The 16,367-nt window shown below is 37.4% G+C and overlaps 1 protein-coding gene across 4 annotated transcripts in view; it reads right to left on the bottom strand.

Annotated features, from left to right (window-relative positions):
• Window positions 1–16,367, bottom strand: part of LOC128687835 (NFX1-type zinc finger-containing protein 1) — a 772,006-nt gene that overhangs the window by 186,233 nt on the left and 569,406 nt on the right. For all 4 annotated transcript variants that reach the window (XM_070079951.1, XM_070080150.1, XM_070079996.1 and 1 more), the window contains one exon: window positions 12,460–12,616. In XM_070079951.1, the coding sequence (XP_069936052.1) occupies window positions 12,460–12,616 (157 nt within the window). The remainder of the gene's footprint in view (window positions 1–12,459; window positions 12,617–16,367) is intronic.

Genomic DNA, 16,367 nt, shown 5'->3' with positions numbered 1-16,367 from the left:
TCAAAGGAAGACTCTCTTTCAAGCAGTACATACCAAGCAAGAGGAAACGCTTTGGTATAAAGTTGTTTGTGCTTTGTGATTGTTACAGTGGTCTGGTATTGGATATTATTGTGTACACTGGAAGTTATACATTGCAAAATACCAGGAAGTTATTGGGCATCTCAGGTGATGTGGTTAGAACAATGATGGAACTATACCTTGGTAAGGGACAAAATTGGTACACAAGCCCCTCACTCAGTGATTTTTTGCGAGTGAACATGACAGATGTGTGTGGCACAGTGCGTACAAATCGGAAACATATGCCCAGGTTTGACGCTGGCACTCGTAGAGGTGAGGTGCAGGCGTTTGCTGCCAACGACATCATGGCATTTCGGTGGCATGACAAACGAGAAGTCACACTGTTGTCATCAGTTCACCCTAATGAAATGGCAGACACTGGCAGGCAGCATAGAGAGAGCAATGAACCCATTCTAAAACCTGCAACTGTGACTGATTGCACCTTCAATATGCGTTCAGTGGACAAATGTGACATGCAGATTGGGTTTGCTGATTGTGTTCGCAAGAGTTATAAGTGGTACATCAAACTGTTTTTCCATCTTCTGGACATTTCCATGCTCAGTGCTTATAATATGTATAAGATGAGGACCAGAAACAAACCACAGTATGGCGAATTTTGTTTGTCTGTCATCAGACAAATAGTATTCAAGTACCAAGGAACAGCACCTGCAATTGACCGTCCACCAAATTATCAACAACTACCTGCTCGTCTGAAGCATGGTGATCACTTCCTGGTAAAACTGCCTGCTACTGCTTTCAAGAAAAAGGCTCAGAAGAGGTGTTACGTCTGTGTACATACAAAAAAACGCCCACAACAATGCAGAGACACTCGTTTTATGTGTGAGGAGTGTAAAACACCACTGTGCATGACACCATGTTTCAAAGACTTGTACAGGCTGCAGAACTTCTAGAAACATTCTCTGTGACTGTATATGTGTATATAAAATATAGAAAAATAGTAATAAGCAACATTTCATATCGTTTGTTTGTGTAAATATTTTCTATAAACAAAATAATGACAACAGTGTTTACGCCCTTATTGTGTAGTATTGAAAAAGAAATAACTTACAAAATACTGATCATGTTGGCCTCAGAGGCCATAAAAGTTACTCAGAAAAAGAAAAATTGAAAAATAATTGAAAATAGTACATAAAAAAGTAAATAGAAAAATACCGGGTGATGGCAGTCGGCGATGTTACCAGATGTTGTTCAATTTTGGCAAACTTCACGCCTCCATATCTCGGTAAGTATTGACGGTAAAAAATTTTTGTTTAGCCTATAATGTTTAGAAAAAAAACTATTTTTTCATAAGAAAAATAATTTTTTTTTTTTTTGAAATTTGGCCGACCCTGAGAACAAGTTTCGGAGAGGGCCTGTCGACCCTCAAAGGGTTAAGGATCTGATGTTGTAGTTAAGAACTGTTAGACTTTTAGCAGTATTTAGGTTAGTGCTGGCTTGTGATACTGTGTAATAAAGGCAGTTACTTTCCAATAAATTTTGATTAGGTGTTAGATTATGTAGGTTTAGATCAGGGTTAATGTGATCATTCATCTTTTAGGTTTAACCCTTTGACTGTTTTCGACGTATAAATACGTCTTACGAGCCAATGTTTCTGACGTATATATACTCAATAATTCTAGCGGCTTCAAATCAAGTGGGAGAAAGCTGGTAGGCCCACATGTGAGAGAATGGGTCTGTGTGGTCAGTGTGCACCACATAAAAAAAATCCTGCAGCACACATTGCGTAATGAGAGAAAAAAAACTCTGATCGTTTTTTTGGAATAAAACGCCGAATTTGAGGTGTATTTTCGTATAGTATTTATCGTTGTATTCGCGTTTTCATGGTCTTAGGTGATAAAATGGAAAACATATTACAGAAATAGAGATGATTTTCATTACTTTTACGATGAAAACGACCTTGAAACTGAGCTCAAAGTAGCGGAAATGTTCGATTTTTACCAATGTTCAAGAGTAAATAAATCAGACCACACGTCCAATACACGTCAACTGGGGAGTCTAATATTCTTTCACTAGTGCACTGATATTATTTATACCATTTTTACAATAATGCAGTCGTCTGCATAACAGTAAATTTTGTATTTTTTTGTATGAATAAAAAATCAAAATAGAAAGCAATAATAATATAAGAGGGGCCTAGAGATGTGACTAATGAACAGAGCATATGTTATTTTAGTGCCACGAATGTCTACCTTGTTTATTCTGGACCCTATTTTGAAATTGGCATCTTTTTTATTTTGCGTGAAATTGGCCAAATTGCCAATTTCTGACCACCATATTGGGTAGTCCAAATTAGTAAATGGGAGGTTTCTTGTACTCAGCTGATAGATAAAATAGAGTTCTAAAGAAATAGCTATGAGTTTGGTCAACTGGAACAATGGAATTGGCTGAAAATTGGGCTCAAAGTCGGCGAAATCGCCGATACGCATATGTCGCCGAGACCGCTAACTTCGCGGGAGCATAATTCCACGAGTTTTCGACCAAATTTCGAACTTTTGGTGTCATTACCATCGGGAAAAGATTCTCTATCATTTCATAAGAAAAAATAATTTTTTTTTTTTCAAAAATTGAGCGACATAGAATGACAGTTTCAGAGAGGGGCCTGAAACAGTCAAAGGGTTAAATATTAATTCATTGTATCATGTAGAGTGTTGTGAGTTCTAGTACTGATATCTGTTGTAGTGGAATATTGGGATAAGTATATAACTAATGCACATTGGTCTAATAGAGTGTAGTAACTAATAAACATAATGAATTTGGTGTTGACTATGTATTGAGCTAGAATGAACTAAAATACAACTAGGTATAAACTAATAAGATAAAATTACAAATTAAAATAGCACCAGACTATCACTTGTAATTGCACTAAGGTTAATATAAGTTGTTTACATGAACTAAAGTATAACTAGATATAAACTAATAAGATAAAATTACAAATTAAAGTAGCACCAGACTATCAATTGTAATTGCACTAAGGCTAATATAAGCTGTTTACAATAAATAGTAAAATAATATGTGCACAGTTCTAATTTAAAGTATGTAAATTTTTGCAGTGTAATGATTAAAGATGGTAATCAACAGATAATTATAGATTGTATGAGAATATTTGACAATGAAAGATAGTAGGATAAAATGTGCAGTTTTAAATTAAAGATTAATTGTAGTTAAGCAATGTTATGGTTGTATGATAGTAAACAACTGATACAGGTCTGCCATCACAAATCCGGCAATCAGTTATTCGGCACTAATTTTGGCTAGCATAATTTCAAATTTCCAGGGTCGCCACACCAACCTGCTGCTACTGTTTGGTGGTGCTACTTGCTGCATAAGTCATTCCAATTTCTTTTTCCCCATTTATTGTTTTAACCTGCTTACTTTTAGCCCTAGCCATGGTTCCAATGAATAAAAGAAATGCTTCTCATTATATAAAGCACCTACACATTGCCCATTAAAGATAAGGTGGCTTTGAAGCCACTGTTGGTTGCCATGAACTCAGTCTCATGAAGCAGGAGAATATGCTTTATTATTATGCTAATATCAACACTACAGCTTATTTGCCTATCACACTTGATCTAATATGACATAAGAAACAATATAAATAACATAAAACATGTTAAATACTCCAGAATAAATAAAATTTGGCATAACACCGAGCAGTTCGACGGAGGTATGAAGAGGATATGGTATACAAATACCATTCTCCTATCCCTGTCTTGGTGGCTTATATTGGAGAAAACGGAGTATAGCACAAGGCTAACTGTGATATACACTTGTACTACACCATAAACATGAAACAAAAGTTATTTTCTCTATATAGATTATCACACATAACAGCATATGTGTAGAGAACCTAGGATAACCCAAAAACGTCAACGTGGCTTATTTCTAGTACCTGGCTTGGGTTAGCCATATATGATTTTTGGCAAATATTCGATTCCCAGCCAGGGTAGAAACATTAGGCATGTTTCTTTACACCTGTTGTCTATGTTTACCAATCAGTAAATGGATACCTGGGTGTTAGTCGACTAGTGTGGGTGTTATCGTGGGACAATAACCCAATTTTCTTGAAATACTCTGCATAACAAGCGGCTTTCTATAAAGTAGTATGTCACTGATGTCAGCTAGGCCTGTATACCTTGTACATGTACGTGTAGTAAATTATTATTATTATTATTATATTATTAATATTTTCTCAGTTGTTTGTTGGGTTATCTTATTCAAACTTGGGCAATATATGATGGAATGATACTTCTTAACATACACCAAAAATGAAAGAAATCAGACTATAAATAGTGGAGCTCACTTCTCAGCCATTAGCGGCCGCTTAGCGGTATATTTTTGTATGGTTTTTATAATTATATTCTCGTTTTTTCAGTCTCATTTGATAGAATGAAATATACATTACAGAAATAGATATAATTTTGATTGCTTTCATGAGGAAAAGTACCTTGAAATTGTGCTCACAGTAGCGAAAATGTTCTATTCTTTAGCGAAGCTCAAGAGTAAACAAATGACGTCACCATCCAATACGGCGTCAAGAATGGGTTGACATTATTTATACAATTATTACAATAATGCAGTAGTCTGCATAACAGTAAATCTTCTATTTTTTTCTGTGAATAAAAATTCCAAATGGTAAGCAAGAGTAATATAAGAGGGGCCTGTAGCCATGACTAATGAACAGAGAAAATGTTATTTTAGTACCAGGAATGTCTGCATTGTTTATTCTGGACCCTATTTTGAAATTGGCATCTGTTGAAATTTGTGTGAAATCGGCCAAATTGCCAAATTCTGACCACTTTATTGGGTAGTTGAAATAAGTGAATGGGCGGTTTCTTGTACTCAGTTGACAGACTAGAAGTAAATAAGTTTATTCAGGTATACACAAATACAGTTACATAGATTATCATACATAGCAGTGTATGTATAGAGAACCTGGGATAACCCAGAAAAGTCAGACAAAGTGACTTATTTTCAGTACCTGGCTTGGGCTTGCCATATATGATTTTTGGTAAATATTTTTTTTCTTGGTTGTTTGTTGGGCTATCTCATTGAAACTTGGGCAATGTGTGATGGAAAGATGCTTCTTAACGTACAACAAAAATAAAAAAGATAGATGATAAATAAGGGAGTTCACTTCTCAGCCATTAGCCGCCTCTTTGCAGTCTATTTTCTTATGGTTTTTATGGTTGTATTCTCATTTTTTTGGACTCATTCGATAGAATGGAAGATATATTACAGAAACAGACATAATTTTGATTGCTTTCATGATGAAAAGTACCTTGAAATTGAGCTCAAAGTAGCGGAAATGTTCAATTTTTGCCGATGTTCAATGAACTGTGTAAGTCAAGTTGGTTAATTTTATTAAGTGTATTCTAACCTAACCACTCTGTAATTCAGCATACTCAATAATCCAGCAAACTACAGATCCCAATGATGCCAGATTTGTGATGGAGGACCTGTATTGATGAATTAAAAGTTGGAATATTTGCAAACTGGTTTATATAAAAAAATATAATACAAGTTTACATGAAAGTATAATAAAATAAGAAATGGCAATGATATGCTTGTAAGCAATATGATAGTAAGATGGTGCATAAGCTATTAAAAAAGTTGGTGTTGAATGTACAAGCTTGAATATTTGGCAACAAAAGGTTAAGAAAAGTATAAAATAAAATTGGGTAATAAAGTCCAAAATAAAATAGGGCAATAATAAAAAGTTAAAATAAAAGTGGGCAATAAAGTTAGTTAGTTAGTTAGTTAGTTAAAGATTAGCCTGTATTCTCCCGGCCCGGGCCTTGTCCAAGTGGTGGCCCGGCCTTGGCTCCCTCTTTAGGGAATGTCTGAGACCTAAGTCTCACATGGGAGGAGGCACAAGCACCTCCTCATCTTTGGGACCAACTGTCCCCAGGCCTAGCCACAAGCTAGGCCTCTCTGGTCTGCCATCCCCGCCCCAAGGGGGCTAATGGGAATGACAGTCTTATGAGCTAAAGGCTCGGGCTCAGGCACCTACCCTACCCTAGAAGGGTTAGGCATGGTGTCGATCGGCAATAAAGCTTGAATAATTGGCAATAGGTTAAAAAAAAAAAATATAAAATAAAATTGAGCAATAAAGTATAAAAATAAAATTAGGCAATGAAGTTTAAAATAAAATAGGGCAATATTAAAAAGTTTAAAATAAAGTTGGGCAATAAAGTATAAAATAAAATAGGGCACTAATAGCTAAATAGGGCAATGCTATGGTAAGTTAAAATTAAAATAAAAGAGGGCAATGATGTGGTAAGTTGCAAATATTTGATAAAGTAATAAAATAATAATAAAAATAATAATAATAAAGAGAGAGATTCTGTAGATATTAAACACAATTAAGACTATGAGGTAGAATGGTAATTGATCTCAAAAATGACATTCAAAAGTAGTATTGGGGTATTAGAATTTTAGGGAACAAATTTTATGGTAGTATACAGTGCAACCTCTACTTGCAAGTTTAATCCATTCCATGACCTTGCTCGTAACAGATTTGCTTGTTTACAGAGTCAATTTTCCTCATTTAAATTAACTGAAATGCAATTAATCCATTCCAGTGGAATTCTGTACTAAAATAATTTCACTAATACCAACTGTATGGCTTATTTATCTATCTCACTTCATCTAATATGACATAAACAATATAAATAACAAAGAAACCTGATATATACTCTAAAATGAATAAAATATGTCATTCATGTAGTGGTATGGGCGGTGTCGGCAGTGGATGAGAGTTTGTCTGGAGACCAGGCAAAATACTTCATGAATAATTTCGCTAGTATCACCTATACAGCTTATTTATCTATCACAGATCATCTAATACGACATAACAAACAATATAAATAACATAGAAACATGATATATACTTTAGAATGAATAAAATATGTCATTATGTAACAGGTGGAGGCAGCCACAACCACTCCCTCCTTGTTGTGGTAAACACTGCCATCAGGACACATGACCATAACACAGGACACAGATCTCTTTTTGACATACCTCATGTCCATATCACACTGTGTAAAAACTCTATGCACATAAAGGGCCTCAAAATTTGGAATTCATTACCAGAAGATATTAAAGTAACATGGTCTGAAAATCAATTTAAGACTCTTCTCAAAAGCCACTTAATCATGCTCGACTAAATGCTAAATATTCAGTACACACATACTCACTTATGTATTCCCACATCATAATTTCAACAATAACTTTGAACCTTTTATCCACTGTTGACAGGAATATACATGTAATTGAATCATTGTTTTCACAAAAAGCATTTTTTGAATACATGAATATATCTTTTGTCTTATATAAATTAGATTCACTTATAATTAATAATCTACTGTACAACTATTATATAATTAATATTCTACTGTACAACTATGACATAATTCTTAGTCTTAAGTAGTCTGTAAGCCAATAATGTTAAATCAGCCCATGATGCCTAAGCATAATAGAGGCTCTCCTTGCATTGCAACCCATTATTATAAACACAAAATCTCAATGTACTATTTGCAAAGACATAAATGAATAAATAAATAAATAAATAAATAAATAAATAGCGACAGCCTTTTGAAGCCGTCTATTATTATAATTATTATATGTAGTACATTATTATTATGTATGTATTATTATTATACATATTATAATGTCAACCCATTCACGACTGCATATTGGAAAGGACAGTGATGTCATTTGTTTACTCTGAAACATAGCCAAGCAATGGACCATTTCTCCTGTGTTGAGCTCAATTTCAAGGTACTTATCATTGTGAAAGTAATCAAAATCATAGCTATTTCTGTAATATATCTTCCATTCTATCAAATGAGACAAAAAAACGAGAATACAGCCATAAAAACCATACGAAATTACCACTAAGGGGTGGCTAATTGCTGAGAAGTGAACTCCATTATTTATGCTTAGATTTCTTTAATTTTTGGTGTACATTAAGAAGCATCTTTCCATCATACATTGCCCAAGTTTCAATAAGCTAGTCCAACAAACAAATGAGATACAATTCCCGAGATCAAGAGCAAGAGCCCCTCACCAGTGTCAAGGAACCTGCCTTAAGGTCTACTCACTTATGGAAATTTTGCTCACGTATGGAAGCAAAAAATCGACCCATCGACTGCTCATATTTGGAAAAACTTGCACGTGGACATGCTCGTAAGTAGAGGTTCCACTGTATAACTGTTACAGGGCGATTCATAACACTAATTGTGGGCAATGGGTATAATCTGCACTTTATTCTCATTCTGTTAACCCAGCCTCACTCAGGAATGTTTTTAGGTCATACTCCATAGAGATGAAGCATCTCTTCCCAGTGGGCTGTTTCCTAACTGCAATTTTACATCCCTCACAAAGCACTGATGGATTTTGTGGGAATGGCATAATTTTCTTAGTCGATAAAGGAGGTTTTGTCTGGTTTTGGTAAGGCATTCAATGACATATACATCATCTTTCATAGAATTGAATGTTTTTAACAGGTTATTTCTTTGTAAGCTGGTTTGGTAAGCTGCTTGGTAGCCCATCAGTTTGAAATCTTTTATTTCATCACTACATATGTTTAAGTGATGGTGGTCCTTGATAAGCTGTAGGGTGATCTCCATGCATGTCTCTTGGATGACTGTAGATGGAAGATGTTTGCTATTAACTACAACAGCATCAGATAGCTGTTGTTGGTCATTATGGTCTTGGAAGTTGGTGATGCCATTGGCAAGTTGTAGATCTACTTGTGAGCTTTCTTCTATGATGTTGGTAGTAAGCTGGGTGACTTGATCTTTTAGTGTTGATGGTGTCCACAAACTGAGTGTGGGTGTTGCTTTGTTGTTCCAGAGTGTCTAGTTTATGCTCTAGAGCAGTGATCTTGCTGAGGTACTGTGCACTGGAGGTTTCAAGCTCCTGCATTTCTTGAGTTAGCTTGGTGATTGTTGGTTCTGGGTCAGTAATCTTCTTAACATCAAATCCATGGAAGATGCCATCCTGGAGTACCAGTTGCTTGCTGGATTACTGCAGTGGAGGCACAAGACTGTCGGTGCTGGCTTGCACAGTGGGCATTGTGTGCGGTTCTTGCATTGTAATATGTGTTATGTTTAGAAGCCACTTAATTTGTTAACAGTTACACCTTTGAGGATGAGTATGTGGGTATGATTAAAATGCTTTTCTAAAAACCTCTGCAATCTGTTCCAGTATTGTTCCTTTCAGGGTTTTGTATGGTATGGAACGGAATTGCGTGTATGATCTTGGAAGGTTCAGTAGAGCCACGAATATTTGTAGATTGCCATGTAGTATCTTCACCTTGTTGTATACCAGTATGATGCTGGATAAAATGTTAAAACTTCTAGTAGTTTTGCTAACCACCTCCAGGCTAATGAATTTTTTTTTTTTTTTTTTACTAGCCATATCCTGAGGGAGACTTCATCTGTGAGACTTCATCTGGAGGTGGGGGTGTTATGGGGCTATAGGACCAAACATGCATTTATGTATCTAGGTAACAAATACTCTGGAATACCTAATTATATTGAACTGATGGGAGCACAACTGCTTTAACCCATAAACGGTCCAAACGTATATATATGTTCTTACCGCTAGTGCCCAAAACGTATATATACATTTTATTTTTCCTGCCTCCAAATCTGGCATGATTGGCCTGAGATGCCTGATCAGCATAGAATGGGTCTTAACACTCGGTGTGCACCATATTAAAAAAGTCTGAGGCGGCTACGGTGAAAAGCTCTGTTCCACAAGGCACAGTACTCGCTCCCATCTTGTTTCTCATTCTCACATCTAACATAGACAAGGATGTCAGCCACAGCACCTTGTCTTCATTTGTAGATGACACTCGAATCTGCACGACAGTGTCTTCCATTGCAGACACGGCAAGGCTCCAGGCGGACATCAACCAAATCTTTCAGTGGGCTGCAGAAAACAATATGAAGTTCAACGATGAGAAATTTCAATTACTCCGATATGGTAAACATCAGGAAATTAAAACTTCATCAGAGTACAAAACAAATTCCGGCCACAAAATAGAGTGAAAAACCAACGTCAAAGACCTGGGAGTGATCATGTCGGAGGATCTCACCTTCAAGGACCATAACACTGTATCAATCGCATCTGCTAGAAAAATGACAGGATGGATAATGAGAACCTTCAAAACTAGGGATGCCAAGCCCATGATGACACTCTTCAGGTCGCTTGTTCTATCTAGGCTGGAATATTGCTGCACACTAACAGCATATTTCAAGGCAGGTGAAATTGCTGACCTAGAAAATGTACAGAGAACCTTCACGGCAGGCATAACGAAGATAAAACACCTCAGTTACTGGGAGCACTTGAAGTTCCTGAACCTGTACTCCCTGGAACGCAGGCAGGAGAGATACATGATTATATACACCTGGAAAATCCTAGAGGGATTAGTACCGAACTTGCACACGAAAATCACTCACAATGAAAGCAAAAGACTTGGCAGACGATGCAACATCCCCCCAATGAAAAGCAGGGGTGTCACTAGCACGTTAAGAGACAATACAGTAAGTGTCAGGGGCCCGAGACTGTTCAACTGCCTCCCAGAATACATAAGGGGGATTACCAATAGACCCCTGGCTGTCTTCAAGCAGGCACTGGACAAGCACCTAAAGTCGGTACCTGACCAGCCGGGCTGTGGCTCATACATTGGATTGCATGCAGCCAGCAGTAACAGCCTGGTTGATCAGGCTCTGATCCACCATGAGGCCTGGCCACAGACCAGGCTGCAGGGGCATTGACCCCCGAAACTCTCTCCAGGTAAACTCTCCAGGTGGACAGATAGAAGGAACCTAGCTGGGTCTCTTCCTCTCATTTCTTCTGGTGGCTTCAATCTGGTAGGATCTCCTTGTCCTTCTTCTTATTTCTGGGCAGGATGTGAGTGCCCCAGAGGTAAAATTTATACTTTATAGTGTTGTAACCACAATAACCAGGGTGACTACAGTGTGTCAAAACACTGGGTTAAGGCAGGTAGACCATGTGATTGCTGGAGCAGCTAAGGGGTGCATGCTGGTTATGAATAGGAAGATGCAAAACCTATATATTCTGTATATATCTGTCTAGAACATATCCCTATTTTTGTAATACAGTGGTACCTCTGGATACAAACTTAATTCATTCGAGAAGGCTGTTCAAGTGCCTATATGGAATGAATTTGTTCCCATATGGAATTATTTCTCTTTACTTAGGGCATACGTTATAGAACATACTGGGAGGATGACACTACCAGTGGCATCAAAATTGAAAGGATGTTACACATTGGTTATTATTGAGGTTTTTGATATTTCCTCTCTCCTGCAAGTGGTGGCATATCTGAAGGTCATTCATAACTCAGATTTTGGCTCGCAACTCAAAGCAAAAAATCGACCAAGTGATGGCTCATAACTCGGAAAACTTGTAAGTTGGGGCACTCATAAGTCAAGGTACCACTGTACTTGGACTAAACCTAACAGGATATCATCATCCTTAAAGAATGCTGCAAGCTATGAAGTAACAGTTATGAAGTAATAGCTGTAAAGTAATAGTGAAGTAATGATGGCAAAAAGCTCTCGCTTCACATGGTTATGGGCCAGGTTTGATTCCCAGTGAAACGAAATTGCTGACCTAGAAAATGTACAGAGAACCTTCACGGCACACATAACTGCAATAAAATGCCTAATTTACTGGGAACACTTGAAATTCCTTAACCTTTACTCCCTAGAATGCTGGCAGGAGAGATACATGATCATATACACTTGGAAAATCCTAGTGAGATTAGTAACAAACTTGCACATGAAGTTCAGTTCCTATGAAAGCAAAAGACTTGGCAGGTGATTGAACATCCCCCAATGAAAAGCAGGGTTGCCACTAGCACGATAAGAGACAACACACTAAGTGTCAGGGGCCCAAGACTGTTCAACTGCCTTCCAGCATACATAAGGGGGGATTACCAATAGTCCCCTGGCTGTCTTCAAGTACACACTGGACAGGCACCTGAAGTCAGTACCTGACCAGCCAGGCTACAGTTCGGACGTCAGTTTGCATGCGGCCAACAGTAACAGCCTGGCTGATCAAGTCCTGATCCACCATGAGGCCTGGTCACAGACCAGGCTGTGGGGGCATTGACCCCCAGAACCCTCTCCAGGTAAACTCCAGGAGGGTAGAAACATTGGGCGTGTTTCCATACACCAGTTAAAATTAACCTAATTTGCCCACAATGCTCTGTATAACAAGTGGTTTTCTATGTAGTAGTATGTCCTTGATGTCAGCTAGGCCTGTATACCTTGTACATGTACTTGTAGGAATAAAGATATTATTAATATTATTATTATTATGAATGTGTTTCTCTATACTTACATGTGTCCACACACAAGTGGTTTTCTACATGGCTGAAGGCAGGAGACATGAATCCGTCCTTGAAAACAGCGATGACAATCACCCACACAATTGTGGTCACAGTTCAATACCTGATTGCATGGCTCTTTGCAGTATACCCAAGCATCTTCTCCATTCACTGAAAAGTTAAATACATGGAAAGTTTTTGAAATATGCTTTAATTGCAAACAATAACCTGAAATAAGCACGATCCATAATCTGACAAAACTGGCATCAGGATCTTTCAAAACTGGCAACTTATTTGAGTAAAACCACAAGTCTGCAGAATATTTATTTTGAAAATTAATTTAACATGAATGTTGGTGTCACATACATATCTCTGCATAATGGCTCTCACATCTGAAGATTTGCACAGCATCTCTTAACTGTCATTTATACAATAAGTAGGAACACAGTGACAAAACCCATCAGTGCTTCACTTGAGATGAGAAAATACTAGTTAGAAAATCAGCAGTAGGCCGCCTATGTACCACCTCAAATGAACATGATCTCTCCAACTTCCTTAGAGAAGCCGACATTTCCGTGACAGATTAACTATGCGTCCTTAATGTTATTATCTACATGTAGTGTATTTAACAGATGTTCCTATTACATTATTGTGCAGTTCCTTGTACAGTGGACCCTTGGCCAACGATGGCATCGTCTAACGTTAAATCTGACTAGCGATACATTTTAACGCAAAAATTTTGCCTTGACTAGCGCTAAAAAACTCAACCAACACGATTCGTTCCGTCTGAGATGCGTCCACTTGTGGCCAGTGTTTACAAGCCAGCCAGCCACCGCAGTCCCATCCAAACATACAATCAGAACATTTCATATTATCACAGCGTTTTTAGTGATTGCACCTGCAAAATAATTCATCATGAGCCCCAAAAGGGTGAGAATTACTATGGATATGAAGAAAGAGATCATTGCTAAGTATGAAAGTGGAGTGCATGTCTCCAAGCTGGCCAGGTTGTACACAAAACCCCAATCAACCATCGCTACTATTGTGGCCATGAAAACGGCAATCAAGGAAGCTGTTCTTGCCAAAGGTGCAACTATGTTTTCAAAACTGAAATCGCAAGTGATAGAAGATGTTGAGAGACTGTTATTGGTGTGGATAAACGAAAAACAGATAGCAGGAGATAGCATCTCTCAAGTGATCATATGTGAAAAGGCTAGGAAGTTGCATGAGGATTTAATTAGAAAAATGCCTGCAACTAGTGGTGATGTGAGTGAATTTAAGGCCAGCAAAGGTTGGTTTGAGAGATTTAATAATCGTAGTGGTATACATAGTGTGATAAGGCATGGTGAGGCTGCCAGTTTGAACCAAAAAGCAGCTGAAAAATATGTGCAGGAATTCAAGGAGTACATAGACAGTGAAGAATTGAAACCTGAACAAGTGTTTAATTGTGACACTGACAATGTTGTGAAACACTTTAGGAATGTCATAAAGGAACGGGAGGTACAGGTGTCTATGGACAGATATGTTGTGCGACAGAGGTCCAGTGACTCTCAAGCTGGTCCTAGTGGCATTAAAAGAAGAAGGGAAGTAACCTCGGAAAAGGACTTGACACCTCAAGTCCTAATGGAAGGGGATTCCCCTTCTAAACACTAACACCATCCACAGTCTCCCCTCCTCCCATCCCATCAATCATCACCAGATCTTCAATAAAGGTAAGTGTCATGTAATTGTACATGTCTTCTTCAGTTTGTGTGTATTAAAATTAATATTTCATGTGGCAATTTTTTTTTTTTTTCAATGCTTTTGGGTGTCTTGCACGGATTAATTTGATTTCCCATTATTTCTTATGGGGAAAATTAACTCGACTAACGATAATTTCGATTAATGATGAGCTCTCAGGAACGGATTAATATCATTGGCCAAGGGTCCACTGTACTATCTTTTACCAGTTAGTACCAACTACCTCATATACTATGTACTTTTTTAGTGCTATTACGTGCTTAACCCCTTAACTGTCGAGACGTAGATCTACGTTCTCACTGCTTGCGTTCCAAACGGGTACCACTGGTAGTGTCATCCTGCCAGAATGTCCTATGACCTATGCCCTAAGTAAAAAGAAACAATTCTGGAACGTGTAGTATATGTTTGGCAGGCTGGCTGGCCTGCTGGCTGGCTGGCCGGCTCCTGGCTTGGCAGGCCCGCTGATTGGCTGTCTCTATCTCTGTCTGTCTGTCTGTATCTATCTCTATCTCTTTCTCTGTATCTCTGTCTCTGTCTATCTCACAGGAACACATACGTAAATGCAATTATACATAGTGTAAATTACCTAGGATAACCCAAAAAATCCAGAGAAAGTGCTATACTGTGCATGTAGATATAATGCAAAATATACATGACTCACAACTGTCAGGTAATATGCATTTTCACTTGTTCAGGAAGCAGACATGATCATGTGTAACACCAGTTGGTTCATGAGCAACTCTCTGAGACAAGAGAGACAAGCAAGCAGAAAGACAGAGACACACAGACAGATAGACAGAGAGCTAGACAGACAGATAGACAGAGAGCAAGACAGACAGAGAACTAGACAGACAGATAGAGAGCTAGACAGACAGACAGCAAGACAGAGTTAGACACACAAATAGACAGTCATGTTTATGTTTAACAATGAAAACAAATAAAGCGAAGATAGTGTATGCTCGTCAAATGTCAGCATTAGCTGCACTGTCAGCAGTGACACACATCTTACATCATGCTTCAAGGGAACTTATTATTATTATTATTATTACTGTATTATTATATACTCCCGCATGTCGAAAACATTGCTGGAACCTATAAATACTATGGATATACATGTATTTCAAGACAATAGTGTGTGACTAAGGTAGGTAAAAATGCTTACCTGTCACTGTGTTTGTGACTGAGTACTATTTCAGTACCTAATATTAGCATCAGAACAAAGATTAACTATGAAATCACAAGAACTACTACAAATTGTAATTATCAGAATATAAAAATTATACAAATTAAAAAAAATGAGAAAAAAGTTACATCTGCAATGCTTCTGCAAGCAGCAGAGCTTCATGTTGCCGTCAGGTGAGCGACAAGAGCTGACTTTGCGGCCTTATACCTCCATAAGTATTGACTCTAGAATTTTTTTTACATTACTTTATGCAAAAAAAGCCCTCTTCATTAAAAAAAAAAAATTCAAAATATTCGGAGCGCTGGGCGAGTGAACATAGATTTACGTTTGGACAGATAAAGGGTTAAATTCTGTGCTGTAAGTCAAATCTTATTGTCTAAATTTGTTTTATACCGTATTTACTATCTGTCTATTTTATATTTGGATACTATTATTTAATTTAGTCTCTATACATTCTCTTAGAATAATTCCTTACATACCAATACTTTGTACTGACTTTTATTATTGTCATATTACCTTTTTTGCAATACTGATTCCTGAAAGTTGTGCAATATTGAATTAATACTTGTCATAATCATTACACAGGTCCTCCATCACAAATCCAGCATCATTGCGACCTGTAGTATGCCGGATTACTGAGTCTGCTGGATTGCAGAGTGGTTAGGTTAGAATACACTTAATAAAATTAAACACAAAGTTCATTGAACATCGGCAAAAATCGAACATTTCTGCTACTTTGAGCTCAATTTCAAGGTACTTTTCGTCATGAAAGCAATCAAAATCATGTCTATTTCTGTAATATATCTACCATTCTATCAAATGAGACCAAGAAAATGAGAACACAACCATGAAAACCATACAAAAACATATCGCAAAGAGGCGGCTAAAGGCTGAGAAGTGAACTCCCTTGTTTATCGTCTGTCTTTTTTAATTTTGGTGGACGTTAACCTTTAAACTGTCCAAACAAATTTACGTTCACATGCATAGTGCTCCAAAAGT

The sequence above is a fragment of the Cherax quadricarinatus genome, chromosome 1 (assembly GCF_038502225.1).
Source record: "Cherax quadricarinatus isolate ZL_2023a chromosome 1, ASM3850222v1, whole genome shotgun sequence".
In the NCBI taxonomy this organism is placed as follows: Eukaryota; Metazoa; Arthropoda; class Malacostraca; order Decapoda; family Parastacidae; genus Cherax; species Cherax quadricarinatus.
This window is presented reverse-complemented; position numbering and strand designations above follow the sequence as displayed.